A 27,930-nucleotide genomic window follows, 5' to 3' on the forward strand; every position below is an offset into this window, starting at 1 on the left:
GTATTTTCCATGCAGCCAGTAGCCATATCACAACACCAGTAGCTTGGATTGCATTAAGGACAGTCTCTTATGTGCGTTTGACGATGAGCTCTTATAGTTCATGTACCTAGGTACCTACATATAGGTACCTAGGTACGCTCTATATCTGACGTACCCTCAGGAGGCTACCTACCTAGGTAAGTATTGGATATGATAAACTCTTAGGTTACCTAGGTAGCTTTAAAGTGTAGGTACGTCCCAAGGGTACCATGGCCACTTCTGGAATCGGTGCACACCTGCTGGTATTATGTGTTAATCCACTGTCGCTCTTTCCCTCATACGTTCTTTCCTTGTTCGCATTGTTCTTCTCCCTTATCACCGATCTTCCTCTTGCAATTTCTGCGTTAAAAGCAGATATCCGAGAGATACAGCTTAAGCTGTTCTAATAATACGTCCCTGGCTATTGAGGTCTAGGGCTCTTCTGGCCACGGTTCGCTCCTTCTTGGCATGGACCCACTCAAACGGGTCTCTCCGCATTGTGGGTTTCGCGAGTCCGTCGGTGCGCTGGAGGCTCATGTCTTGAGTTATCGGTTAGCAGCATTGAATTTGGTATTGTGCGGTGAGGAAGAACATTCTAAAGAAGGAAACATGCGGAATACTCATATCCTGGATAAATTATGGCATCTTTTCTGTTTTTCTTGCAGAGAGATAATGAGGTTATCTCAATAGGGATTAACGCTATATATATCCTCTAGTCCCATAGTGTTTTCATCCGGTGAATCCATTTATTCTTTTCTGAAAACATTGCAACACTCGATTCCCTCTTTACCTAATTAGATATATTCCGTTCAAATAAACCATGAATTAATTAGGGGTCTGTGACTAGGTAACTATTTCACACAGGGCTAGATGCTTTGGAGTGCTCGATTTACCCCTATTCCACGTGTACAGCAAGGAGTCTCGTGATCTTACCACCTTGACAAAAGCTGGCGCAATCTTCAAGCAACTTCAGAATTCTCTGGCTTTACCTTCTTCCAAGCCACAAGCCACTATGCTATCATGTCTCGCGCGACCGCGTCTAGGGCGCGTGACCACGTCCATCGTACGGGCACATAGTAAACGTCCCATTTCAACAAAGAACTTGTCTTCAAAATGGAAATTTTACATCGCGACTGCCAGTTTGATTAGCGCACCCGGCGTGTGGTGGTTGACCGCTACAAGGGATGAAGTGCCCCGCCTCGAGAGTCCACCAGCAGAGCACTTGGTCCCCGAGCCGGGCCCCTCCAAAGAGGATGTCACGCATATGATATCGAAAGAGGCGTACTCCTTCCAGGTCAGAAATATTACAGGCGTCAGGAGATACGATGGCGCTCAACTGGCGTCCAATAGCCCATGCGAGGACCGGTTTATTCATGGCCAAATTTCTTCGCCGTGGAATAAGGATGATCAATGGATGTCCTGGGCTGTTTTCGATGGACATTCAGGCTGGCAGACAGCAGATCTGTTGACCAAGCAACTGCTGCCTTTTGTGCGACGCAAATTGTCCGAAGCTAAACCAGCCTCAAACGACGAACTGGTGCCAAATGAGGCGGTCCAGCGAGCTATCATGAAAGGATTCGTGGATCTCGACGACTCCATAATTAAGACTGCACTAGACACATCTAGGAGCAAAGAAGCTTTCCAAGACAAGGTTAAAAAACTGGCTCCTGCTTACGCTGGTTCGTGCGCCTTGTTATCTCTGTACGATCCTATCACAAGCACTCTCCACGTTGCGTGTACGGGCGACTCGAGAGCGGTTCTCGGGCAAAAAGGGCCAGACGGCAAGTGGGAAGCCATTCCCTTGTCAGTCGATCAAACTGGTAGTAACGAAGAAGAGGTCATCCGCATTTCCAAGGAGCACCCTGGCGAGGAAAACATAGCCAAAGGAGGGCGGGTGCTTGGACTTACGGTCTCGCGAGCATTTGGTGACAGTCTCTGGAAGTGGCCTCTGGATTTCCAAAAAGAAATGAAGCAGAAGTTCAATGGTCCATCACCGCTGACGCCACGGTACGATGTTCGCACACCCCCGTACTTGACTGCCAAGCCGGTTGTGACAAGCACTAAGATCGATCCTAACAAACCTTCGTTCTTAATTATGGCAACGGATGGACTATGGGATTGCGTCTCCAGTAAGCAGGGTGTTGACTTGGTTGGGAACTGGTTGGAACCACAAACTGCGGAGAAAAAGAGCAAACCAGAGCCAACAGACAGAGAATTTGACTTTGGCAGATTCTGGACAGATGTGAACTGGAAGTTTGAGGAAGAGAGAACAATAATCCAAGATGACAATGCTGCAGTACATCTGGTGCGCAACTCCCTTGGTGGAAATCACCACGAGTTGATAGCTGGCCGGCTTGCTTTTGGCCCTCCTTTCTCTCGACGGATACGGGACGATGTCACTGTGCAAGTTGTTTTCTTTATTACCGAAGAGTAAATATTGAGTTCTTGGTTGATGTGAACTTAGAAGACTAGCCCTAAACTATGTACCTCCGAACCTTTTCGGGCGACGGAGGACCAAAGATAATTACAGATAATTACGTCCACTGCCACTAAGGTATCACATATTTCCAACTACTTTTATCACAAGAACAGAAGGACAGTGTCAAAAATGCCTTCTGTTGCCCACCTGATTACACAGATGCCACATACCAACGGAGGCGCTGTTTTGCGCACTCGCTCAGATGCTTCCTCAGAAGACTTGATTTTTTTATGGATCCTTCTCGCAATAGCGTTCGTACTAATAGGTCTGATTGCAAAATATACGTGTTGGGGTAATTGCTTGGATGAGGGAAAATCTTGGTAAGTCGTGGGCGATGATGATACCTCCTTCCCAGTTGCTATTAAAGAGAGACACTAACCAGGCCTTGGAATCTAGACTTGTTGACCCTGTTTATGGGACTTTTCGTCTAATAAGAAGCGGGTTTAGAAAGTTATACCGCTTCATTTTTGTTCGAAAAACACCGCCTCACGGCACAGCCGACGAGCAGCAAACCACACCTGGTAAAGCCGGGACCCATCCAGACAAAGTACAAGTTACTAATTAGCAATTTCTTTGTTCAGAGTCCATCGAGATGCAAGCTATTAGGATGGAATATATGAGTCCTGATCGCCCAGAAGGTCCGCCAGGCTACGACAACAGCTATCCCGAGGAGCCCTTGCCCGTCTATAAACAATAACAAGACTGTGATTTGGTCTGGAAGAATGGAAAGAAATAAGAATGGACCAAGTAACAATGGTATGGCGTTTCTATATTGCTTGGCTCGGCCATTCTATCTTGGCTTTCCTAGTTTGATGTTATACTGAATCTGATGCTACCATGATGGCTCTATAGACACAAAATCTCAGGCTAAATCGTCTAGCTCACTTTTGAAAGCAGTGTTAAGAGTAGACTAGTAGGTATCTTGAGTAGTAGGTATCTTTAACTGGGAAGTGAGTACGAGAGATCAGCTCCATAACAGTACCCCAGTGATCAAAGTCACATGAAGCTACCTACGCGGCTAGATTTCAATGGTTTGTCAACCAGCACTCTTCCAAGGTTACATCTTTTCAACTTGAGTCAATCATATTATGTACATAGGTCTACGGGTCATGCTGACGCAAACCTGGCGTAGAGTATGTATAGATTTAGCCGCCCTCAAGACACACCCTACCACTGCCCAATATCTTTGTATTTGTCAAGAATGGCTCCTGCTCCTAATGACAAGTCTGATTCAACTTCAGAAACTCCAGCTGAGGTGGCTGCTGGATATTTATTGGTAATTTTTCTATCACTCGTTGTTATACTGTTTTTCATGTTTATATGCGCTATCTTGGATAGGTATGTATGACCATTGAACAATATGAACAGGATGATCTTAAGAATATGATGCTAAAAGTATTATTATCCTGCTAGGCTTGGCGTATTCGATGTAGTCGGCTGCTGGACCAAGTACTGCTACACGCGGATAAGAGCAGGTCTCAACAGATTAAGCCTGAAGAAAGCCAAAACAGAAGGCCGTGGTAAGACCTATGCCAGCCCCTAAAGACCACAGGATGCTATGATATTAACTAACGTGCCGTGACCATACAGAGCCGCAAGATACTTCCACTGTGAGGCTGCAGTACATGGTCCCTTCCTCTAAACCGACTCATGACCCTCAAAGTCCAACCGCCGTTCCTCCTTATGTCCAATAGCCATTGATCTGGCACGAATCTTAGGGGAGGCAATGGCTTTATGATTACCTGGAGCGGGACAAATGGTACAAAGTCTTTTTGGAGATGATTGCTCTGATGTAACTGCCAATAAATAGTATGTTATAGTTACTATATTCATCACCATTGGTATTTTGCGAATATTGGCTTCAGCTGGATGAAATGATTAGAGATTCTAAAATTTACAGACCTAGTAAACAAAAGGAGAGTTATTCATCCACGCATAGCCTGTCCATCAACCAAAGAAAGAAGCGACAGGGGTATATGAAAAAAGACATCCTTCTTCGCAGTAATAACTCAAGTACGTCAAATTAGCAAGGTTCATGTTCACTCATCATCAACAAAGGAGTTAGCCAGACGGCCAAAAAATGGGACCTCAAAATGGTCCAAAGTATCAACTAGAGCTTATGTGATTAGCGTGATATCTATATTTCGTGCAGATGGACAGCTCAGCTATGCTGGCAGCTCCAGTAGAGAAACCTCGGAGGACTCACCATCTTGGTAAGCATGCATGCTGAGGAAGCCGATCAAAGCAATATCGATAATAAACAATGTCCAGGAGAGAAAGCTCGACCAGCAGAAAAGAAGGTGGATGATCTATGTTTGGCATATCAGCGTATGCGACCTTGGGACAATGGGAAATATGGAATACGCACAAACATGGTAGCAAATAACATACTCGATTGCCAAGCATGAAATCTACAGTGAATAGTTAGTAAAATATGGTTTCAAGGAACCCAACAGTAATCCGAAGCCCATTACATACCGCACATAGTCGCTCTTATGTTCAGCTAGTAGCAGGAATACACCCCCCGCGGGAGGTAGAAGCAGATACGCCAGTGCTGCTTCGATATCCATGCGAATGGGAAGACTTGTTTCGAAAGCCCCTAAGCTCACGTGGCCCCCCTCGACATCTCGGCCAAAGCCTGTGTTGCCATGTCCGCCGCCAGCAAAGTGACTAGGGGAGGGTAGGTCGGCCGAGGCTCGCGGTGAGCGGAGGATTGGGGATATTCGGTGACCATCTGCGTGGGGAGGGGATAGGGCACGCTCAATCTCTGGTGATTGATCTTGATATGGGGCGAAATCCATTATGTTGTCGTACCTGGAAAGGTGAATGACGGAATGATCTCCGGGGATCAGGGGAATAATTTGGGGTAGCTCCTTATCGTTATCAGATCGCGACGCGTGTAACTGGCCTCAGGCAACAATATATCAAAATAAGGGTATCATAGTTATCACTCTGCTTTATCTTCATGGTCAAAGATTTATTGTACATAAACTAGTCCAGTCCACCTAGACTTTCCCCCGACCGCGAGAAATTCCACTTCCTCGTGCTATCCCACTGACTGGCCGTTGGGTTGTCGTAGACCCCCGCGTTGCCGTGCGGGTTGTGCTTACACTCGGCGTTCTTCCTAAGCCAGTGCTTCGAACTGTGCCCCTCGTAGTTCCGCGGGTGCCTCGTGTACCCCGAGTGACCTGTGCGCGTCGCTTTTCAATTTCCTCAGCTTTTCGCGCTGCTGCTTCTCTTTGTTGCTGTAGTGCCTGTTCACGTCTTTCTGCTGCTTGCTGTCGTTGAATCGCTTGGTTCTCGATATCAATCACATCCTGAGTGGCGCCTTGCCAGTTGGGGTTGAGGATCAATCGCTGGTTATGCTCGGTTTGGGAAAGGATGCGAGCCCACGTGTTGAGAAGTGTTGAGGCCGAAGTAACAGTTTGTGAAACTGTCTATAGATATAATTAGCCAGTATCAGCCATGATTTACGAGGAAAGACACGTTACCTCCATGTTTCCCTTGGCGGAGTCCAAGCTTCCCAGAAGTCCTTCTATCACTTCGTTGATATTCCGCACACCTTGTAACTCCGTCCGGAGAGCAGCCTCCCGGGCCTCCTGGGTATCAAAGAGAGGATCCTCGCCATCATGGGAAGCTCGAGGTTCTGGTGTAGTTTTCTCGTCAGAGGTTCTTGGGTTGATCTTTTTGTGGGTCGCCCTCTTGGATGGGGAATTCCAGAGGTCCTCTGTATCGTCATCGGATAGTTGAAGTCTCTCCATTTCTTCTGCCGTGGTGCGAAAAGCCATGATGTTGAATTTGCAGAGTAGGAGCCGAAGTATGTACAAGCAATCTTGACCAACTAAGCGCCCGGTGGGTTTAGACCTTTAATAATTGGACCTATAAAGTAATCAAGGTCAATTGACAACTGATGAGTGACAGATCGACGGCTGAAAGATGAATCAAATAGGAATTGGGGTAGATATAGGAATATCAACATTGTTGACGCGGGGTTTTCAGCCACTATTGCCTTACCGCCTATTCTATCACCGCCTTCTTTTGTTTTACACCTACAGGTACGACCAACCATCGACCTTACACCCTATAAAGATAAAACTATTTCTCTTTTACGGTACATAGTTAATACCACGGTTAGTATAGCGACACTTTAGACTACGGATATATATTAATACCGTGAAAATCTGGTATTCGAGTTGAATTTCAGTATTGCAACCATTGTACGACCGGATTCCTGCATTAAGGATCTCCCAGATGGTATTACCTACCTACCTAGGTAGGTAACATTCTACTTAACGTAATCCAGAGATTACACCTGGCATGTACCTACATATGTAGGTAGTCCACGGGTTTTGTAAAGTGAGAATGAGTTTAAATTACTAGGTACTGGTAATATAGACCAGAGGGTTATGTGACGGCCATCCTGATCCCTATAGTCGCCCGTAGCCACCATAATTATGTATCGAGGCGGTGAAGACACCCGATACCCCGAGTGGCTGGGCGACAGTCGGCCCTTCACAACAACTTCATTCACCCTTCATTCACCTACAACTGATCGTTTTTCGTTCTCGTCGCCTCGGACAATTGGCTATCTTCAATTTTACGTCTGATATCGATTTTGAGCTTTAATATCTCCGAGTGCCTCTGTGGTTTTGGCCGGAAATCTCACAAGTCGGACGTGGTACGCCCTTGATTATATCGACGCTCGTTCTCGACACTTCGTCAAGACCGAGAATTCCAGAAAAAGCCCTGGCATAAACTGCGACTAATAGACTATTTATATCTTTAATCAAAAGATCGCAAAACCATCGAGCGGCTGTTCAATCGTTATTCAAGCCAACATGGCGTCAACACCACCGCCGCCATCACCGTCTACGCTTCGTGTACCAAGGGCGCCGCGACATGGGGCAAAGTACGACGACTATGAACCTTACCCCACACGTTATTCCGCTAGACTCGCAGGTCAACGAGGGTCAAGGGTTGCCCAAACCACACCGCCCCCACGTCACGCAACCGTATCTGTTAAACCTGGAGCATCTAAAAGAACGCTTTCGCCTTCTTCGCCTGGCACCGCCAAACCCTCGCCAAAAAAGGCTGCCCGCTCTCACAGAAATGCTGCCTCCCGTATTTCTCCCTTCGATTCTGAACTTTCACTTCCCCGCACTTCTGCACACCACATCCCCCAAACCTCTGCAGAACAGGCTTTACCTACCCCAGCTAAAACCCCTTCGAAGAAGAAGATAATCAATTCTGACTCTTCCACATCTCGTTCTCTTTTCCCTTCCACTTCCACCAGCAAACGCAGGAAAATGGACAACCCCAAGTATTCTGCTGAAACCCCAGCAATCTTTGTTGATGAGCCTTCTATTCAAACTGCAGAGCAAGAATTGGGTATCCCCATCCATGAGGACTCCCGTGATCGCATCCCTGTGATCGGTCCTCTCTCTAATGATCCGTTTCCGTTCATTTACAACTCTGGAAGACCGGTCGGACGAGGACGACCTGCCACTCGCCCAACCACCAACCCCAACGAAGGAGCGTGGTACGTCCAGTAAGTCAACCGTCATTTATTAACTATCCCCACATATTCTAACTTGTATTTTAGCCGTGGAAAAAAGGTATTCAAGCGCTTTGACGACATGGAAGATGAAGGCGAGGATGAGGATGACCTTGGCCTTTTCGCCAACCGTCCCGACCTGTTGGCTAGGAACCCTGACATTCTCAAGAGCGTGAAACCTTTGAGACGTGGCGACATCAAACCTCGTCTCCTATTTCCCGACCCCGCTAAGCCTACCAATGGTGACGAGGAGGATGTCACCGATGTCGAGGATCACGAGCCAACGTCTCCAACTCTGCCTTACGACAGTCTCCAAGACCAGGAACGTTTGACTCCTCCCTTCTTGCGGGATCCCTTTGAAGAAGGCACACCTGTCGGTCAATCAGCCCCCGTTGCATACAGAGACCTCCGTCCTCGCTCTAACTTGGATGTGACTCCTGCCCTGCCCACTTCTTTCTCCGAGAACCTCGCTCCCGGCGCTTCCCGCGAGGTACGACTCCTGTCCCCCGGAGACCTCTACCAGCAGTGGCAGCAACCTCCTGAGGTACTGGCCGTCTGTGAGCACTAAGACGCGGAAGCCCGAATCCCGCGCTGACCGTATGAAGCGCCTCCGCGAGGCCCGCGGTAGCCCTGCCCCACGCACCCGAAAGGCCCTGCGCGCGGAAGCTTCTCGAGAGGCTTCGGCCGCCGAGCCATCTACGTCCGATGCCTAGATCTCATTCAGTCATCACATTTACTCACGTCCGATTTAAATTCTCCCAGCGCTGTCATTTGTGCGTTGGCCGGAATTGGCGCCAAGTGTGTCATCCTTCTCTTTGTTGCGCCTGGGCGCACCCTTTCTTGCTGATGTTTCCTTCTTTCTTCTCATAATGCCCTTCTTTGTCCCCATGATGGCTGTCTTGTAATTGCGCAGGCCGCAGGGGTTCGTCTCGTTTTTTTTCTCTTTTTTCTCCAATGGCGCGCATGGGTTTGGGAATCGCGAATAGGATACCTCAGGAAAACATATTCGGCCGGAATAGCGGTGTTCTTTCTGTCTTTTCATCTGCACTTCTGTTTCTTTCTTTCTTTTGACGTTTCTTGATTTTTCTTTTCGTACCGGCGCACTCTTTTTCTGCTTTTTTTTTCTTTTCGTCGCGGGAAGCGGATCGGTGGTCATCACGGGAGGAATCATGGTAAATCGGAACAGCCCAATGGAAATTCATGATATTTGCAAAATCCTTGCCTGTAAATGACTGATATTCAGTCCCGATAGAAGGTCCCAGCTAGGAGGTGTAGTCAAAACAAGCTTTCGGCAGTAGCCGGGCTAATCACTGGTACAAGTCCGCGCAGCAACTACCTAGGTACCTAGGTACCTACGTACTTGTACAAGTAGACAAGGAGAGGAAGCTTTCATGATGGGGGTACAAATACATTAATCGAGACATCGATTTATGACAAGGGTGGTATCTAGCTTCACTCAACAAATCCAACAAAAAAAGGAAAATCCGCCCAATGCAACCAGGACATGCTTTGTATTCGTTATAGCGTTATTGGTATTCCCATCCTCAACGGAGACTCAAAGGTTTGAAAGGCAACAGGATGGATATGGCTTTTGGATGCGTCAAATGAACTCCAAATCATCATCGTCGTCGTCATCATCCAAGAGTACCTGCTTCCCACTGGGCGTGATTTCAGCAGGCGCACCCAGGCTCTCCCGGCCAGCCTCCTTGATACCCCTTGAAGTAATAAAGCGCGTCTTCTTGACCCCGCTGCCGTGGGGCTTGTCATGGGCACGCTTCATTGGACTTAGACGGACATTCTTGGCTTTGCCAAACGTGGTCATATCCAGGCCGTTGGTTGTGGTGGGGCTCTTCGGCAGGGGGGGTTCCTGGTGCTGTTGCCTTGTTTGGGCTCTCGTTGCCGGTCCTTGTGCGAAGGTACTCGGCGCCCACGCCACCTACGCGGCCGGAAACTAGCTTCTGGGTGATGTCACGCTCTCGCTGTTGGGTCGCAAGACGCCGGCGCATTCGCTCCTCCTTGCTGTCCATACCGCGCCCCATCATACCCGAGGCGATGAAGGGATCGTCATGCGAATCAATAAGGTTTGCCGCAGAGCCTCCCATGGGGTTGAAGGACGAACGACCAGCGCCGCGGTTTCTGGGGGGTGCCACGTAGTAGAGAGATTGAGATCCCATGTCATACTGAGGGCCATCGTGTTTCAAACCTTGCTTGTAAGCAGCTCGTCGCCTCACTCCTTCCCCAAACAAACCGGTCCGCGAACCGGATTTACCACCAGGACCAAGCATACCGGTGTCAGCATTGACCCCCGAGCGTTGGCCCTGAGTGCGTCGGATCTGGATATCAACGTGGAAGTCACAGAACTCGGTTTTTCGACCATCTATCCAGGATTGGCAGGTCTTTCCGTCTTTTCTCACGGATTTGCAGAACCCGATATCCCGTGCCTTGCCAATTTCGAGGACCTTGTCATCTGATGAGGACAATGACAAGCTGAATCGGTTTGTGTCCAGCTTGTGTTTCGGTGGAGGCATGATTGTGGGGTTCAGAATTGCAACGAGGGTCCCTTCCGAGATTTTGTAATAACGGGGGAAAGCAGTGTCGAAAAGGAAGAGGTCAATAGTCCATTTCAGGTCAGTTAGGGTAATGGCCATATATCTGTTCGTGTTGTTAGACCCATCATCATAAGGGTCCTTCTCTTTAGCCGAAGCGTTCGCCGAAACTTTCTTGTCCTTGGGGTCCGACTTGGAAGCGACGATCCCAAATACCACGAAGTCCCCATCAATGTCCTCTGGGAGTTCGAATGCGGGTGCCTTGACGATTTTCAGTAGATCAGGAATGCGAAGGATTCTCTTTTCTGCGAGTGTGCGGCTCAAGAAAGAATGCGGGAGAACTCGGCTTGATAGATGTAGCGACGAGTAGGACTCAAATTTTGAAGAATCTGGGGCCTTCACCATAGTATCGTCAGTTTGGCCCGATTTGTGAGAGGAACTTAGTTCTTCTTCCGCCGTATGAGTTCGCCTATGTAGGTGAGATTGTCTCTCTTTGAGGCCACTGCCCTCACTACTTCGAACGTTCGGAGTTGTATTACTGCGTTGGAGACCGGATGGGCGGGATTGTCCCACGGATCGAAGGATATCCTCGCGACTGAAGCTTTCCGTAGGCCGCTCTCGAGACAACGACGGTGGCGGGGAATGCTTTTCATCCGAAGCTGCAGCTTTGAAGGCCTCTAGCTCCGACTTGTCAATTTGAAAGGCCGAACTGCGGTTAGCCTGGACCCTTTCTGATCTCTCCAGCCGAGATTTCTCAGCCGCTCTGCCTTCCGCCATTCTCTCGCTGAAACTTTTTATCCGGTTGATCCCTCCTGTTGATGAAGGAGAAGTCTGGGGGCGTGAAGAGAATATGTCGTTGGAGCGCGGTGTAGCACCGTCTCGAAATCCCATGTGACTACTTGGCCGAGGGCCGGGCCTTAAGCTTGGAGGTCGTTTCAAGGATACATCATTGGCCTTCCAGCCCTTATCAATACCCATGACATATCTCCGAGGCGATATAGGGTCGGCGACAGGAACTTCTCGCTTGGTAGGTGATGCCGGAACCTGGATTCCATCGCTGCTTGTTCTTTGCCTTCCTCCATTGGTGATTCTTGGTGTTGCACCGCGGTCTTCTGTTCGTAGAGCGCTAATTGCGGAATTCGGTCGAGCATCTTCGTCATCGAGATTCGAACTAGATCTTCCGCGATTCTTTTGCTGGAGTTTCTTCAACTTCAAGCGCGCTTTGATCTCTGCTAGCTGAAGCTGCAGGGTCTCTTCATCCTCCTCCTCCTCCTCATCATCTTCATCCACAATTTGACTCGCTTTTGATCGGATATTGGGTGTGGTATTTGAGCGCTTCAATGGCGATGCTAGATTCTCTCGATTGCGTTGCATGTCTTGGTACTTTCGTCGTCCAGCCGGCGAACTCAAGAGAGCCGCGCGGGGGGATTGGGGCGGCCACGCGGGTTCGACCACTTTGACGGGGGGTGAATAGTTAGCCATGGAATTAGGCCAAGTTGATCGTAGGTCCCTTACTGGCGATTAATGAGAGGATTCAGACGTAATCAGTGACTGAAGATACCATGGAGCGTCATTTGCGGCCCACGCCCTTTGCCCTTGCGCAGAGTGCAGAGTACAGAATGTAGAATTTATGGTGAAGGGATATTCAAGATAGAGAGAGAGAACAGGGATACAATAACAAAATCGGGCTGAAACTCGCTAATGCAAAGGGAAAGTGACGGATCGCGTCCAAGGGCTGATTGGGTTCGGGAAGGCGCGTTCGGCGCGTTTCCATTTTAGCCCCTTCCGTTTTCCGGTCTTCTGGTCTTCTGGTCTTCTCCTTCACTCCCACCTATATCACACAATGAAGACTCGATCAGCCCCGACGAATTCTGAGAAGTCTGAAGACGTGACTAAAGCTAAAACTCTCGTTGCGGCAGAGAAACCGAGCAAAACGTTCATCCTTCCATCCCCTACCAGCGACAATGCGCGACTCCTCTCCCTGCCAGATCCCCAATCGGGGGAGCTAACACGTTACTTCTTTTGCCCGAATCGCGGTATATACGAATTTACGGTTGTTGCGCCCCCAGCACATATGGGGCGTAGTATTCTATTCGCGCCTCGCGCGCGCGAAACCCAGAGTCCGTCGGAAGGAGAGGAAAAGGAATCCGAGCCCGCGGTGCAGGGCTCGATCACGAAGAAAGCAGAGTTCCTAGTGGCAACTCCTGTGGATGCGCTGTTTTTCATGGTCCCATTGTTAGCACCTTCCGCAAAATCAGGCCGTTCTCTTTTCCAGCCGTTCGACGATATAATCGACTCCCAAGACGATATGCCCAAGCATCTGCGCCAAGTCCTTTACGATAATGAATTCCGGGGCTCCCTCCTAGCGCGGGCGGAAGCTATCTGTGAAGTGGTCGAGGCTGGCGATGAGAAGATGTTCCGGTTCAATGAGACGAAGCTTGTTCAGGAGTTGATCACAAAGGCAGAACGTATGGCGGATCGGGGTCTTCCTGCGAGTCTTGAAGAACGCTTTGTTCGTCAGACGCTAGCCACTCCCTTGATGGCAGTAAAACGAGAAGATGTCGCGACTAGCCAGGCGCCATCAAACGAGAGCCAGGAATCGGCCTCGAAATCAGAGGAGAGGGATGATTCGCCCTCGACCGTGGGTACAACTGCGACTCCATCTGTTGCGACACCTGCAGGGGAATCGACACCCGTTCCACAGCCACCGAGTGAAGAGTCGCCAGCTTCGGATCACATTACTCGACTCCTCCGAATTTCCACTGCACTGTCCTTCATGAAGGAGTCATATCTGCCCGCCACCATGGCTTCGAGGCTGGATGAGATCCTCGCTTCCGCAGAGAGCCCAATCGATTTCAAGCCGCTGAACGACCGTCTCAAGGAGATTGCGGACCTTCGTGCTCAAGCTCTCGCCTCACGCGACATGTCCAACTTCAGTCGGAAACGAGGCCTTGACGACGAGGAAGAGGATATACGGGGTGAGAAGAAACGCCGCAAAGAGGAGGAAGAGAAAAAAACCAAGGCCTCGCAATCCCAAGCAGTTAAGAACCTGAAGAAGGTCAACACGAGCGGGATGCAGAAAATGAGCGCTTTCTTCGCCAAGGCTGCCCCCAAGAAGAAGACTTGAAGTTTCCGGATACAACCAGCTGAACAATAACATAGCCTATGTTATGCAGGTAACTTATTGCCTGGCTTCAGAGGAATCCAACCAGCAAGTTCTATGGTTGAAAGATTCTGTCTATGGACCTGGAGCCAAACCCTCCTGCCCAGACAGAGCCACCAAAAGGCACTCCCTGAGCAAGTGAGGGCGAGTCAAGACGCTCGCCTCGTTCCACAATCCCAGCCAATCTGCGCGATTGCTTGGAAGGCACAGTAGCTGTCTGAAAGAACCGATGCCCAGGAGATCTGGGATATCTTTTCTCCAATCCGGCGCATCCTTATGCTGCTTCAATGTATACTATTTATTGAATAGTCCATGTAAAGATGAAGTGATGTCATATTTTGAATTTCAATATAATATAATCGATAGCCCTATTGGAGCGGGCTTTGCTTCAATCTGCCATGCAACATTCAAAGAGGGATCTGGTCAATAGCAGCCCCCGTAACCCTATAACAAAAATATTAGCCATCATCCAATATATCCCAGCGATCAAAAGGGGTGAATAGGAACAACATACAAGAACGACCCATTGGACGGCTTGCTAATAACCATAGCCTGCTCCAACTTCTCCTTGCTGATATCGGGGAACTTCTTAAGATAGTACTCATCCCTCAGCGCAGAAGTAACAGCCTCCACCTTACCCTGAGGCAACATGTGAACAGTGCAACCACCCCATCCAGCACCAGTCAAGCGACTACCCCAAGTACCCGCACGACGCGCAATAGCACAGATATCATCGACCTCGGGCGCACTGCAGTCATAGGCCGTAGCGCACGATTCCTGCGACTCATTAAGCAATTGACCGAGATAGTGAATGCGCTTCTCGTCCAGCTGGGTAGCCTTGCTGAGACAAGCCTTGAAATCAAGCACACGGCGCGCCTCCTTGAAGCAGTGTAGCGCGCGCTGACGGAGCTGGAATCGCTCCGCTTGCACGGGGAATGCGGAGAGGAAGGTTGCCTCTAGCTCGGCTACGGTCATGCCCAGCAGCTGCGCCATCTCCTCGCGCGTGTATCCCTCTTCTTGTGTGAACAGGTCCATCGTCGCTTGGATCACGGAGTCGATTTGGTACTCCAGTGGATCTTGGAGACGGCCTTCTTTGGTCATTAGCTCGTTGTGGAAGTTGCGCAGGCTGTACCCGAGGGAGCTGTTGTCCTTGGGTAGTGTTACGCCGTGGTGCTTGGCGAGGATCACTGCGGCAAGTGTGCACTCTGCTACGCGCAGGTTGTAGTGACGTGGGGCGGTGTCGGCCTTGTTAGAGGTTACGAAACTCTGGGCCATCAGGAAGGTGATTTCGTCGGAGGATGTGGGGATTGGGACGTGGTGGGCGTTGAATTTAGGGAAGAATTGGGTGTAAAGCAGGTAGCCGCGCTTGGAGAAAATGGATGCTGCTTGATCCATGCTGTGTTTACGTACTGAGGTTAGTTTTCTGCTGGTTGCTGTCGTCTGTTGAGGGGGATAACTCACCCGCCGGAGTAGACGCCGACAGCGCGCTCCGAGACAACAGCCAGATCTAACAGATCCTGCTTGGAGACGTCGTGGTTGTTGGCCTTCATAACGGCCAGGGCACTAGCGCACACGAAAGCAGCACTGCTGGAGATACCACCACCGGGTGGCACATTGCCGTCGACCAAGATCTGCATGCTAGCAGGAACGAGCGAGCCATCTGCTTTCTCCTTGCGCAGGAACTTGAGGGCACCAGATAGACCGGCGCGGAAATAGTTCACCCACTCGTGCTTCTTGGGGTCGATCTCGACGTCCTTATCGTGGGGCACGCTGAACTCGCGGGCGGGGAACTTCTCCGGCGAGACGTTGGCGATTGTGATAGTGGTGCCCTCCGCGCTAGCGGGAACTACCTTGACAGCCATGATCACATCGACGCTGACGGCGGTCGGCAGGACATCGTACAGTGAGTAGTCAATGTGTTCGCCGATAATGTTCACGCGGCCGGGACTGCGCGCCACAAAGTCTGGGCGGTAGTTATATGTCTTGTTGAACTGAGTAATGAGATTGGTCCATCGCTGCTGGTGCTCTGGTGCAACCGAAGTCAGAGAGGCCTCATCTGTTGCGTAGACTTCCGCGATAGACTCTGTTTGCGGCACAAGCTCTTGTTGGGGTGACATGGCGGGGTAGGGGAGAAGGCGGGGAATGGAGATGAATTGAGAATAGGAAAGGGGAGAAGAAGGATCAGAAGAGGGAGAAGAAGTATAAGAAGTAGAAACGCTAGAGTGGTAATTTGTGTGTAATTTCTCTTCAAGCAAATGTCCCCATATTCCCCCGGGTAAAGTGCCAGGCACGTGAGGTTACAGCAGGGCCATTTTTCCCGTTTCGGGAACTTCGGTGACTTCGTGTCGCTGCTTTGCGGGGAGGTGCTATGGGACTCTCCCCAGGGTCTCCATTCATCAATAACTCCACAGTTTCTTATTGGTTGGTTCGCTTTTCTCTCGCGGGGGGGTTTTCTACCCGATTTGGCTATGACGACATGTTCTGCTATATGCTATATAGCTAGAAATATGTTGTATTATTTTCATGAAGTCTCTCTCCTCTCTATTCCTTGTAGGGACTCTTTAATTGCATCAAATTAATTCTTACAGTCATCCCTTTATATCTACATCATGGCTTTCCTCTACGATGCACGTAGGGTGTGTTCCTGGCCTGTGGAGTCTCGAGCCGAGCGTATCGGATGGAGGGATCCCGAGAGTGGGCCTGAAAAAGTCGGGATGCCATATACGGGCCGATAGAACCGGGAAAATATGTTGTAGGGAGAATAGAGAATACAACGTGGCTACATATATGTATAGCCGATTTTTCAATGGGGAAAGCCTGCTTTAAGGCTTCTCTCAATACATAGCTGCGGGGCATACTACAATCATCGCATTCATTAAGGACCCATGGAGACCAGTGTTTTTATATATAGTCACCCGAAGCCAAGGGTGCCCAGGTGAGACCCACGGCTGACTTCGCGGGAGAGAAAGCTCGCGTGGATCGATGCTGGGTTACATTGGTAAGCAAGATAGTCAGAAGGAGTTCATACTCCGTAATGGCCTTCATTGGCCTCTGGACTGGCCTGGAAATGAGACGTCACACAACAGCGGCGGTTCCCGCTTCTATCTCTAGCCCCTATGAACCTCCGCAGTAGAGGGTGCTGCGGTGGTACACGCCTAACAAGCATGTGGGTTAATGTCAGATCCATCTTCCCGTGCGGAGATATTTCCGGTGGCATCTGGTCATAGTCATTTCCAAAGACACTAATCGGAGGGGCATGTTCCACATTTTCATCAAGATGCCCATGTCCGCCTATGTTGTAGTCGGTAAATGCGGGCTGAGGGTTCTTTCCAGACGTAATTGTACGACTTCCTATGACGATCCCCGATATCGCTACCAAGCAGCGTGGAATTCATTCGGATACCCTCCTCGACCAATCTTGCAAGTGAAGAAGCCTCAATCTCTTCATAGGGAGAAATGTCGCCTAAGCCGAGATGAAACGGTAACAGGCAAGTTTGGGCTTGTGGCCAAGTTTCCCATTGTCGCACGACATTGTGGGAAGAAAGATTTCGTAGGAAATAGACCAACGAGCGCAGGACGAAGCTATTCCCGCACTTATGTACAGACTTTTCACCGGACTAGACTCAAATTTTTGATCGAAGATTAGCCCTGAAGGTAAATGTGATATATGCACTCACTTGACATATCCAAAGACCTACGACACATATATAGAACCTACCTAGGTAATGCACATGGATGGCCGTGTTAATAATATACATGCGGGGACCGACTAGATTGCATTCGGCCCTGGGCCGAATGATACGATGCAGATAAGTCTCCCTGGTTAGCTATCACGGTGAGACCAACAGTGATGTGGGGATAAGTGCATGTGTGTAGGGTTAATATTTACTAAGGTTTACAACCCGATCTATATAAAGCGCCGTTTATTTTGTTTCCCGTTCTACTCGATCGAATTACTACCCTGACTTGCTAATCCGAGGACGTAGAGCATTTCAATTTACCTCTAGGAAATAATCCAAGCCAAAGGTGCGGAATAGCAGTATAGAAGACCGACGATTCCGAAATAGCGGAAGTACGGTTGACTTGTAAGCTAAGTTGCGTAAAAAGACCAGTAGTGTAGCCCAGCAACAGACCTTGGAGGCTTGGGCACTCGCAGATCATGCAGTAAGGGATCAACAATACTGCAGGTCTAACAAGGGCGAGGTATAACGTCCTTACAACGTTCCTTGTCCAGTAGCTTCCAAAGTTGGCCCAGACGCCCGGACCGATCTGGACCCACATGACCGAAAAGTTCGGGGGATCAGACAAGACTCCGGTGAGTTTGGTGTAGAAAAACCCTTAAAAGATATAAAATGCTTGACTATCAGTGACATTTATGTTCCTGTCCCGATATCCATGGCAGACATGATAGTCCCACGTATATATCTGATTCGTTAGTAGTCTGTTGGGGTACAGGTAGACCATAATGTTGCCGAGGACATACGAAAACACCAAATCAGGTGATCTAGCAATGGCCGAGGTCGGAGGGCGCGAAGGGGCGTCCAACCAATCAAAAGCCCCGAATTTCTTGACTCAGAGCGGTCGGACATTTTGGGTTAAGCGTTTTCTCGGAATCCCCAGAGACGAGTCACTGGCAATCTTCAGCGGTCAATTGGGACTCATTTTTCTTTACTTTCTAAACCACTCTCCCCTCAGTCTTCCTGGCTTGGCCGTCATTCATAATGATGCCATTAAGACCTTCAAAAAGCGCTCTGCGCGCTTTCCACCTCCAGAAGCAGCTTGCTGGACGTCGACCTTTTTCGACCTCGTTTGTGGCTTCGGCCGCTTCGCCCCACCGCTCCTCCGTCCAGAAGCGTACCCAGAGCACAGCTACGGCTTCAAATCCGTGAGTTATTTCCCCATATGATCACAATGCAATTGTAGTCTAGTTCTAATTTGCTTAATCGTCAGGGAATCCAGACCCGTGCCCAGTCCGGCGTTCAACCAGGAACCCCATCGCAATGAGATTTCTCCCTTGCAACACCGCCAGCTCCCCGAGCTCGATGACTCGTATGTTAGCCCTCATGGCAGCTTGTACACACCAAACTAATTAGCTGGTACAAAGGATGGTTGGAATGAGCGGTGGAGAGATCTTCCACGAGATGATGCTTCGCCAGGGTGTTAAGCACGTCTGTGAGTATATCATGCTTGATATTGCTCAATTTGCCAGTTCTAATACCTGATATTTGCAGTCGGCTACCCCGGTGGTGCCATTCTTCCCGTTTTCGATGCTATCTACAACTCCAAGCACTTCGAATTCATCCTTCCCAAGCACGAACAGGGTGCTGGCCACATGGCGGAGGGTTACGCCCGTGCCTCTGGCAAGCCCGGTGTCGTCCTCGTTACTTCTGGCCCTGGTGCTACCAACGTTATCACTCCTATGCAAGATGCTATGTCTGATGGTACCCCGATGGTTGTCTTCTGTGGTCAGGTCCCCACCAGCGCTATTGGAACCGATTCTTTCCAGGAAGCCGATGTGATCGGTATCTCACGTGCCTGCACCAAGTGGAATGTGATGGTCAAGTCCGTTGGTGAGCTGCCTCGCCGCATCCAGGAAGCTTTCGAGATCGCCACGAGTGGTCGTCCCGGTCCCGTTCTGGTTGACCTGCCCAAGGATGTCACTGCTGGCATTCTCCGCAATCCCATTCCCATGCACAGCACCATCCCTTCGCTTCCCAGCGCAGCTACTGTGGCAGCCCGCGAAATGAGCCGGAAGCAGCTCGAGGGCACCATTAACCGTGTTGCTAACCTCGTTAACGTTGCTAAGAAGCCCATTCTGTACGTCGGTCAGGGTCTCCTTGCTCGCCCCGATGGCCCTGAGATCCTTAAGGAGTTTGCTGATAAGGCATGCATCCCGGTCACCACCACCCTGCAGGGTCTTGGTGGTTTCGACGAGTTGGATCCTAAGGCTCTCCACATGCTGGGTATGCACGGATCCGCTTACGCCAACATGGCTATGCAGGAGGCCGACCTGATCATTGCTGTTGGTGCCCGTTTCGATGACCGTGTGACTCTCAGCATCCCTAAGTTCGCACCTCAAGCCAAGCTTGCCGCTACTGAAGGCCGCGGTGGTATCGTGCACTTCGAGATTATGCCCAAGAACATCAACAAGGTTGTCCAGGCCAACGAGGCAGTGGAGGGTGACTGTGCCGACAACCTCCGTCTTCTTTTGCCCCATGTCAAGGCTGTGTCTGAGCGTCCCGAGTGGTTCGAGCAGATCAACGACTGGAAGCAGCGTTTCCCCCTGTCTCTCTACGACCGCCAGACCGAGGACGGTCCTATCAAGCCCCAGGCTGTTATCGAGAAGCTTAGCGAGCTCACCGCTGACCGGAAGGAAAAGACTATCATCACCACCGGTGTCGGACAGCACCAGATGTGGACTGCCCAGCACTTCCGCTGGCGTCACCCTCGTACCATGATCACCTCCGGTGGTCTCGGTACTATGGGTTACGGTCTCCCCGCAGCTCTTGGAGCCAAGGTGGCCCGTCCCGACTGCCTCGTCATCGACATCGATGGTGACGCTTCTTTCAACATGACTCTCACTGAGCTTTCCACCGCTGCTCAGTTTAACATTGGTGTCAAGGTGCTCCTGATCAACAATGAGGAGCAGGGTATGGTCACTCAATGGTAAGCTGTCGTGTCTGATCTTCCGGGTATAATTGACTTACTTTTTCTGTTCCAGGCAAAACCTCTTCTACGAGGATCGGTACTCGCACACTCACCAGCAGAACCCCGACTTCGTTCCCCTTGCTAAGGCTATGCGCGTCGGCGCCGATACGTGCTTCAAGCCCTCTGAACTTGAGGAGAAGCTGAAGTGGCTGATTGAGCACGACGGCCCTGCCCTCCTGGAGGTCATTACTGACCGCAAGGTCCCTGTCCTTCCCATGGTGCCTTCTGGCCGTGGTCTGCACGAGTTCTTGGTCTACGATGAAGGTATGCAAACCCCTGGCTAGTGAATTGACTGGAAACACCATTAACTCATTCATTACAGCCAAGGATCTGGAGCGCAAGGAGTTGATGCGCGAGCGTAATGTGGACTTCAGTGTCCGGAAAGAATAGGTGACTAGCCAATGTCACCTCGACAATTATATTTCTGTACTTTGATATCCATGGCGTTTCTTGGCTTGTTCACCAAAAGCGATTGAGGCAATATCTGTCTAAAGATAAACAACAAATCCGTTAACCAGATTGCTCTTGGAGGTCTCTTTGGCAGAGAAGTTTGGTGCTCGCGGGTTCTATACCCCTGCTGAGCTTTGGCCTTCGCCATATCCCTGAAACAGGAATGGGGAATTGCATGAAACACGTGCTTCACCATGGTCTTTGATCGATGTTGGCCTTTTCTCTTGCCAGGTTGCTCCTCTTGTATATAATCATTGACGTTTCCGGTTCCTCGATAGGAATTGGGGAATTGATACGTTCGCGTTCCATTAAGTAGGAGCAGTTAGTCATTGGAAGCATTTATCACTTGTTTATTACATGTTCATAAGCACTTCCTCGTATCTTCATCACGCTAGATGGCTTTTGCTTTTGTTGGCTAACAATGTACCTAACTCAGGCCCTCTCCTAATCTAGATGTGAGATCACCTACCGAAAGAGGTAAGTAGCCAGGACTCAGGATTAGCCACGTACAGAAAGTAAAGTGAGCTGCTTAATTCCTCGCTATCGCTTCCTTGCCCGGTTCCGTCGAACATACATGTATCAAATAGGTAGTCAAAAACGAAGATACCAGTCCAATACATTATGTACGTATATCTAAAAGATGGCAACGAAAGAAGCTTACGCAAATGCCGGGGCAACCTTCGAAAATTATGTAAATGGGCGATTGGCACCTGGGCACCTGACAAGTTTGAAAATTATATCTCTTTGCTTTCCTTCTCCTTCACCCTCTTGCTTTCTGTCACGGTCTTTCATAAGTTTTAGGGCTTATCCCACAGCAAACAACAATTGGAAAGCCGGACGTTGCATTCCTTTCAACCTCCTTGACCTCCATAAATCACATCTTCTTGTGATATCAACCAGCTAGAGATCTCCCTCTCCAGCATCTTGTTTCTACCAAGCGCTTGACCAGGAGATGATACCAGATCATGGACTCCCAAAGGTATGATTTAGATCTCTCTTACTTTCGCAACATATGACAATCGATTTGAGAGATACCTGAGCACATTTGGAAAGCCTTCTGAGGAATATGCGGAAGATGCTAACCAACTTAACCTATAAAGGATGTGCCGTGACTTCGCCAGAGGCAAATGCCAATGGAAAAACTGCAAATTTGCTCATGTGAGCAATGGCCAAAGCCGCAGTTCAAAAGTTTCAAACAGCCAGATTCGACGTCCTGAGCCCTTGCCCCGACGTGATCGTGGCTTGCCAAATACAGAAAAAGAGTTTCGAGCATGGCAAGGCAGCATTCCTCTACGCACGGCGGTCATTCGTCCCTCCTCTGGGAAGAAAACGACTATCTTCCGGAAAGCGAGGGAACTGATTGGATTCGACGCCAGCATACGACAAGAAGTCATCCGGACATTGGCGAGTGAAGATGGCTTACGCCTAATCTTGGACCTTGTCCAGGAAAATTTCGAAGGCATGGATGTCACAACGAGAGATCTAATTTTCAAGACTCAGGTGCTACCATTTCTAGAGACAGTCACAAATCCTGAGGTTGTATCCTCTCTGGTACTGGAGCAGGCAGTGGGCACAATCTACAATGTCTTGTTTGGAATCGACGGATCTAGAGCAGCGCGATGGCTCAATTTCATCTGTGGAGTTCTCGAAACGGACACCACCAACGAAGGCAGCGCCATGTTACTGGAGGCATCTCTACACACGTTCTCCCGCATCGCGGACCTGAATTCTACGGCCCCTATCCAGGACTGTCTGCATGACGTGGCACACAGATTTGAAACTGTGCTCGCCTCGATGAATAACAAGAATGGCATGAGCGACCGTCGACTTTACCAATCTCGGCTACACCTTGGTCGTCTTCTTCAGCGTATGGAGACTGGGAAGTCCCTCCCAACGGGCACACCAGAGAAGGAAGTGAAGAAAGAAAGCAAAGCCGTTTTTGTCGCCAATCGCGAGACTCCCGGAGGCAGACACAACAATGATTTTGACGACATCTGCCAGATTAAGATCATGCCTAGCTTCGAAGAAATCTGCAGCCCTCGAGGGGAGTATTTGCCCGTCACTGACCCAGTTCAATGGCATATTGATGGTATCGACGGGTTGCTAGATCGAAACTTTCGGTTGTTACGAGAAGACACCGTCGGTCAACTTCGAGATGCAATCCACCACGAACTGAGTCCGCGTGCCCAGCAGTCACAATTGCGCAAATTCGTATATCCTAAGTGCTTGGTGGCCAATCTCGAGTTCAATTGGCTTTCGGGTCTTTACTTCGAAGTCGACTTCCCTCAGCCTGCCGGAGTAACAAACCACTCACCCATGGCCCGAGAGATGTGGTGGCAGAACTCAAAGCGTCTACAGCCCGGTGCGCTTGTGTGTCTGATCGTTCAAAAGGACGTGGTGTTGTTTTGCACCGTGACACATCGTGACATGTCACCCAGGCGCAAAAAGATTATTTCCCTCCCACAGCATCAAGTCCCCCCACAGAACAAGGCAGAGCCGAAAACGTTGTGGAAGAGTTCCACGAGAGGCTCTGTTATGTTGATGCCGGTTGATTCTCGGTACGCCAACACTCAAGTCGTTCTGGACCTTTTTAGTCCTAAAAAGACCACTATTTCTCTGGTGGAGTTCCCAGGAGTCATTCTTCCAGCATTTGAACCGGCGCTTCAAGCACTCCAATCAATGAAGGTGGCCCAAAACCTACCTTTCTCAGAGCTGTTTGTTCCATGGGTCTACGACGATTTCAACATATCCGACATGGCTCCTGCATTGTATGCTTCCCAGCCTGGCTTTGCATTCAATCTCCGCTGCCTCATGAAGAATGATACTAATTTCTACGTCCGCGTTGATCAACCATCTGACGTGAAATACGTACAGGATCATTCAACCTTGGATGGTGCGCAGGCTCGCGCATTGATCAGTTGTTTGAAGCGAAAGCTCGGTTTAATCCAAGGGCCACCTGGTACTGGCAAGAGCTACACTGGTGTGGCTCTTATCAAAGTCTTACTGGCAAACAAAGAAGCTACCAGGGGAAGATTAGGACCCATACTATGTGTCACATATACCAACCATGCTCTCGACCAGCTTCTTGAGGCCTTACTGGACAACAATGTGACGTCTCAAATTGTTCGTATTGGATCCCAGTCCAAGTCTGAAAGGTTGGAAAAATTCAACCTTCAGTCTGTTGCGAAAGATACAACAAGAACAAAGATGGAGAAGAAAGAAAGATGGAGCTCAGCCGAGAGACTCTCACTATGTGAGGGCGATTTTCGTGCCCTTGACCTGAAACGGGAAGTCCCCATTGCTCGTCTCAAGTCCCATATCCAGCGGACAGACCCTGGCCATCACGATCAGCTATTTTCGCTGATCCAAGAAGATGGGTTCTTGGGAATGAATACCGGCAATCCCCAGACTACGATCAAGACCTGGCTTGATTCAGCAGCTAAATACAATGTTCGTGCACGGCCTGTGGACCGGCTCAAGGACGTCAATGTCTTGGAAATGTCCCGAAAAGAAAGACAGGATCTTTACAACCATTGGTGTCGCGAATACAGGGCAGAAGTTGACGAACAAGTTAGGCAAATCGTTTCATCTCACAGTGCTGCCAAGCAGGGGTACGATAGCATCCAGGATGAGATGCACCTTCGCTGCCTGGCTCAAGCAGATGTCATTGGCGCCACTACAGCGGGGCTTGCCCGTAGACTGGATATGTTCCGAAGACTTGCATGCAAGTTTATGCTGTGCGAGGAGGCTGGAGAAGTTCTTGAATCACATCTGCTCACGGCGTTCATACCATCTGTTGAACATGCAATCCTCATCGGTGATCAACAGCAACTCCGCCCTCAGGTTCAGAACTACGATCTCTCTAGCGAGAATCCTCGGGGCGGTACGCAGTATTCACTCGATATCTCCTTGTTTGAAAGACTAGTGAGCTCAAACAAAAGCCCCATGAGCTGTGGAGCTCCTTTCAACACATTGGAAACACAGCGGCGAATGCATCCATCTATCGCTCGGCTAATCCGCGAAACCCTGTATCCAAAGCTGAAGGATGCTGCATCTGTTTCGGAGTACCCAGAGATTATGGGGATGCGGAAAAGATTATTCTGGTTGGATCACCGACAGCGAGAGGGAGGGTCCGACCCCGATGCCATGTCAACCTCTCACTGGAACAGTCATGAGGTCGACATGACCGTTTTGCTGGTCAACCATCTTATTCGACAAGGCGAATGCAAGCACGGAGACATTGCAGTGTTGACTCCATATCTGGGCCAACTCCACCGACTACGGAAAAGGCTAGATGAACTCTTTGCCATTGTAGTAGGCGACCGTGATCAAGAGGATCTCAAGCAGGCGGGTTATGGGGATTATGAAGTGAAGCCCAAACCCATGATTAAAGCAGCCCTGTCACAGACTCTTCGCGTCGCTACCGTGGATAACTTCCAAGGCGAAGAAGCAAAGGTTGTTGTGATATCCCTAGTCCGAAGCAACCCACAGAACAAATGCGGCTTTTTACGCACTTCCAATCGCATCAATGTTCTGTTGTCGCGAGCACAACACGGTATGTACATCATCGGCAATTCGGAGACCTCGATCCATGTTCCCATGTGGGCCCAAGTCGTAAAAATTTTGAAGCAAGATCAAAATATCGGAGAGGCCCTGGAGCTGCAATGCCCACGCCATCCAGATACACCCATTGCGGTTTCGACGCCAGAAGATTTTCCAAAGTTCTCACCCGAAGGAGGTTGCAACTTGCGCTGTGTTAAACGGCTTAGCTGTGGGCATGCCTGCGCTCAAAAATGCCATTCGGATCTTCTTCACAACGCTGTCTTTTGCCTAGAGCGTTGCCCTCGACCCTTTAGTGGCTGCAATCATTCGTGCCCTAAGCGATGCGGGGACCCTTGCCCGGAAAGGTGCATGGTCAACGTATATCAAATGCACAGAAAACTCCCATGTGGTCATCCAGTGCCAAACCTTCCTTGCTGGCAGGATCAAGATATCTCGACAGTTGGCTGTTTGGTACGCGTGGACAAGACGGTCCCAGGCTGCAATCATGTCGTCTCACTGCCATGCCACGTCGACGTGGAAACAAAAGACTATCGCTGCGTAGCTCAATGTCGCAGCCCCTTGCCCTGTGGACACTTGTGCAAGAAGATGTGTTACCGCTGCGTTACTAAAGGACATGAGGGCGTTCTAGCCGATCATGGAAATTGCGAACAACGGTGTGGCCGGAATCAATCTACTTGCGCTCATACATGCAGCCTTCCCTGCCACGGTGAGAAGCCCTGTCCTCCCTGCAAAGCTCCTTGTGAAGTGCACTGCGGTCATTCCAAGTGCCCGCGAAAATGCTACGAGCCGTGTACTCCTTGCGCAGAAGAAAAATGCCTTTCAGCGTGCCCTCACAGCGTCTGCTCAATGCCATGTGCAGCCCCTTGTGATCATGTTCCATGTTCTAAGCGGTGCAAGAAAAAGCTGGCTTGTGGACATCAGTGCCCATCGGTATGTGGAGAAAAATGTCCTCCGTCCTCCTTCTGCCAAACCTGCGGAAATGAGGATATCCGAAATCATGAAGTCGACTTCATCATGGGTCAAACGTACAAGGAAATCAACCTGGACGAAAACCCATGCGTATTCCCCAAATGTGGACATTTCTTGACAATTGAAAACATGGATGCTCAAATGGATATGGCTCGCTACTACGAGGTCGATGCCAGTGGCAAGCCAGTCTCTATCTGGGCATCATTGACACCGTTCTCTATTCAAGACATCAAAACGTGCGCCACCTGTCGTGGCCCACTGAGAGATATTGCCCGATATGGCCGGCTGGTTCGTCGAGCTATCCTCGACGAGTCGACCAAAAAGTTGATCATCTTACTAAACCAGGAATATGTCCCACTTGCACAGGAGCTTCCCAGGCTTGTCCATGAATTACATGCAACCAAGGGTCAGAGAAAGTATGCCTGGCCATCGTTAATTGAGATTTCCGGTCCACGGAGCCATCAAATTCAGAGCATGGGAAAAATAATCCAGAGCACAAACCCAGGTCGGTGGGATTCCATTCTTGACCTGCGAAAGCGCGTCGATCTCTATAGGCGTCGCGTGAGACCCGAGGAGCAACCGTTCGAGAGAGTACGGAGACTGATCGAAAATGCCCGACAACGCCAACCACTCAGAATATCGAGAAAGAACATTGATCAGGTCGAAAATGTGCTTCAGACCAAAGGCTTCCTACAGGGCACTGCCCTCTTAATCCGTCTGGACATTGCTTTGCTCGTTGACCTTTTGAGTCTTGTTTCCCAAGGATGCCCAAGCAAGGAAACACCTCGATTCGAGCTTGACCTACAGAAGATCAAGGATGATTGCCAGACCCTCATCCAGCAAGCGGTCACTCACCATCGACTTCTGCAGCAGGCAGAAGGTCATATTTTCCTAGCGCAGCTCTATGCCCTCGAACGGGCACATTGCTTGACACCGGAGAAGAGGAACACTATCTTGAAGCAAGGCCAGGCTGCCATTCAGAAAGCTAGAGGTCTTTGCGATGCGCACCCGGGTCAGACACAAGGACTAGCAGATGAAGTTCACAGCGTCGAGAAAATGTTGCGTGGAGGCACATTCTACACAATTATTACCAACGAGGAACGCACGGCAGTCATTTCGGCAATGGCTCAAGAGTTTACAGGAACTGGGCATTGGTACTACTGTCGCAACGGACATCCCTTTACCATTGGGGACTGTGGTCTAGCCAGGCAAACGAGCCGCTGCCCCGAGTGCGATTCCCCGGTGGGAGGCGAGCATTCTCGATTGGCGGAGGGAGTTACACTGGCGCAGGACTGGGATCAGGATAGGGAGAGATTGAATCTTTAGGGGAAGAGAGAAGCGAGAGAGAAGACTTTGCGCTCATTCTTTGTGACAAGGCAGCCCAATCTGCTGCCGTACGGCAGGTAATAAAAACAGGTTGAATTCTTCTACCTCAATAGCCTTCGAAATATTACAGAGATATAGAAGTAAAAGCATTTGA

General features: G+C 49.8%; 10 protein-coding genes across 10 annotated transcripts; 7 read left to right on the plus strand and 3 right to left on the minus strand.

The window, feature by feature from the left end:
* Positions 1-1,030: 1,030 nt before the first annotated feature.
* Positions 1,031-2,452, plus strand: N7489_008956 (PP2C family serine/threonine-protein phosphatase; the record flags this gene model as incomplete). Its single annotated transcript, XM_056714706.1, has 1 exon — positions 1,031-2,452. The coding sequence occupies one exon, from the start codon at positions 1,031-1,033 to the stop codon at positions 2,450-2,452; it is 1,422 nt and encodes a 473-aa protein (XP_056562328.1).
* A 2,084-nt stretch (positions 2,453-4,536) lies between these two features.
* On the minus strand, positions 4,537-6,285 carry N7489_008957 (uncharacterized protein; the record flags this gene model as incomplete). The annotated part of the gene is made up of 6 exons (XM_056714707.1): positions 4,537-4,607; positions 4,704-4,806; positions 4,866-4,908; positions 4,976-5,400; positions 5,608-5,934; positions 5,989-6,285. 6 exons carry the CDS (start codon positions 6,283-6,285, stop codon positions 4,537-4,539), a joined length of 1,266 nt encoding a protein of 421 aa, XP_056562329.1.
* Positions 6,286-7,335: 1,050 nt separating this feature from the next.
* N7489_008958 (uncharacterized protein) lies at positions 7,336-8,764 on the plus strand (the record flags this gene model as incomplete). The annotated part of the gene is made up of 3 exons (XM_056714708.1): positions 7,336-8,036; positions 8,100-8,541; positions 8,564-8,764. The coding sequence occupies 3 exons, from the start codon at positions 7,336-7,338 to the stop codon at positions 8,762-8,764; spliced, it is 1,344 nt and encodes a 447-aa protein (XP_056562330.1).
* An 887-nt stretch (positions 8,765-9,651) lies between these two features.
* On the minus strand, positions 9,652-12,079 carry N7489_008959 (Mcm10/DnaG-type zinc finger protein; the record flags this gene model as incomplete). Its single annotated transcript, XM_056714709.1, has 2 exons — positions 9,652-9,924; positions 9,992-12,079. The coding sequence occupies 2 exons, from the start codon at positions 12,077-12,079 to the stop codon at positions 9,652-9,654; spliced, it is 2,361 nt and encodes a 786-aa protein (XP_056562331.1).
* Positions 12,080-12,440: 361 nt separating this feature from the next.
* N7489_008960 (uncharacterized protein) lies at positions 12,441-13,724 on the plus strand (the record flags this gene model as incomplete). Its single annotated transcript, XM_056714710.1, has 1 exon — positions 12,441-13,724. One exon carries the CDS (start codon positions 12,441-12,443, stop codon positions 13,722-13,724), a length of 1,284 nt encoding a protein of 427 aa, XP_056562332.1.
* Positions 13,725-14,167: 443 nt separating this feature from the next.
* Positions 14,168-15,877, minus strand: N7489_008961 (uncharacterized protein; the record flags this gene model as incomplete). Its single annotated transcript, XM_056714711.1, has 3 exons — positions 14,168-14,204; positions 14,275-15,156; positions 15,222-15,877. The coding sequence occupies 3 exons, from the start codon at positions 15,875-15,877 to the stop codon at positions 14,168-14,170; spliced, it is 1,575 nt and encodes a 524-aa protein (XP_056562333.1).
* A 2,604-nt stretch (positions 15,878-18,481) lies between these two features.
* On the plus strand, positions 18,482-20,858 carry N7489_008962 (acetolactate synthase catalytic subunit; the record flags this gene model as incomplete). The annotated part of the gene is made up of 6 exons (XM_056714712.1): positions 18,482-18,645; positions 18,711-18,809; positions 18,865-18,932; positions 18,992-20,426; positions 20,482-20,732; positions 20,791-20,858. 6 exons carry the CDS (start codon positions 18,482-18,484, stop codon positions 20,856-20,858), a joined length of 2,085 nt encoding a protein of 694 aa, XP_056562334.1.
* A 1,025-nt stretch (positions 20,859-21,883) lies between these two features.
* Positions 21,884-26,109, plus strand: N7489_008963 (putative NF-X1 finger and helicase domain protein; the record flags this gene model as incomplete). The annotated part of the gene is made up of 3 exons (XM_056714713.1): positions 21,884-21,897; positions 22,019-25,739; positions 26,023-26,109. 3 exons carry the CDS (start codon positions 21,884-21,886, stop codon positions 26,107-26,109), a joined length of 3,822 nt encoding a protein of 1,273 aa, XP_056562335.1.
* Positions 26,110-26,115: 6 nt separating this feature from the next.
* N7489_008964 (uncharacterized protein) lies at positions 26,116-26,568 on the plus strand (the record flags this gene model as incomplete). The annotated part of the gene is made up of 1 exon (XM_056714714.1): positions 26,116-26,568. One exon carries the CDS (start codon positions 26,116-26,118, stop codon positions 26,566-26,568), a length of 453 nt encoding a protein of 150 aa, XP_056562336.1.
* An 11-nt stretch (positions 26,569-26,579) lies between these two features.
* N7489_008965 (uncharacterized protein) lies at positions 26,580-27,776 on the plus strand (the record flags this gene model as incomplete). The annotated part of the gene is made up of 1 exon (XM_056714715.1): positions 26,580-27,776. One exon carries the CDS (start codon positions 26,580-26,582, stop codon positions 27,774-27,776), a length of 1,197 nt encoding a protein of 398 aa, XP_056562337.1.
* Between the last annotated feature and the right edge of the window lie 154 nt (positions 27,777-27,930).

The sequence above is a fragment of the Penicillium chrysogenum genome (genome assembly GCF_028827035.1).
Source record: "Penicillium chrysogenum strain IBT 35668 chromosome Unknown utg000005l_segment0_segment0, whole genome shotgun sequence".
Taxonomy (NCBI): Eukaryota; Fungi; Ascomycota; class Eurotiomycetes; order Eurotiales; family Aspergillaceae; genus Penicillium; species Penicillium chrysogenum.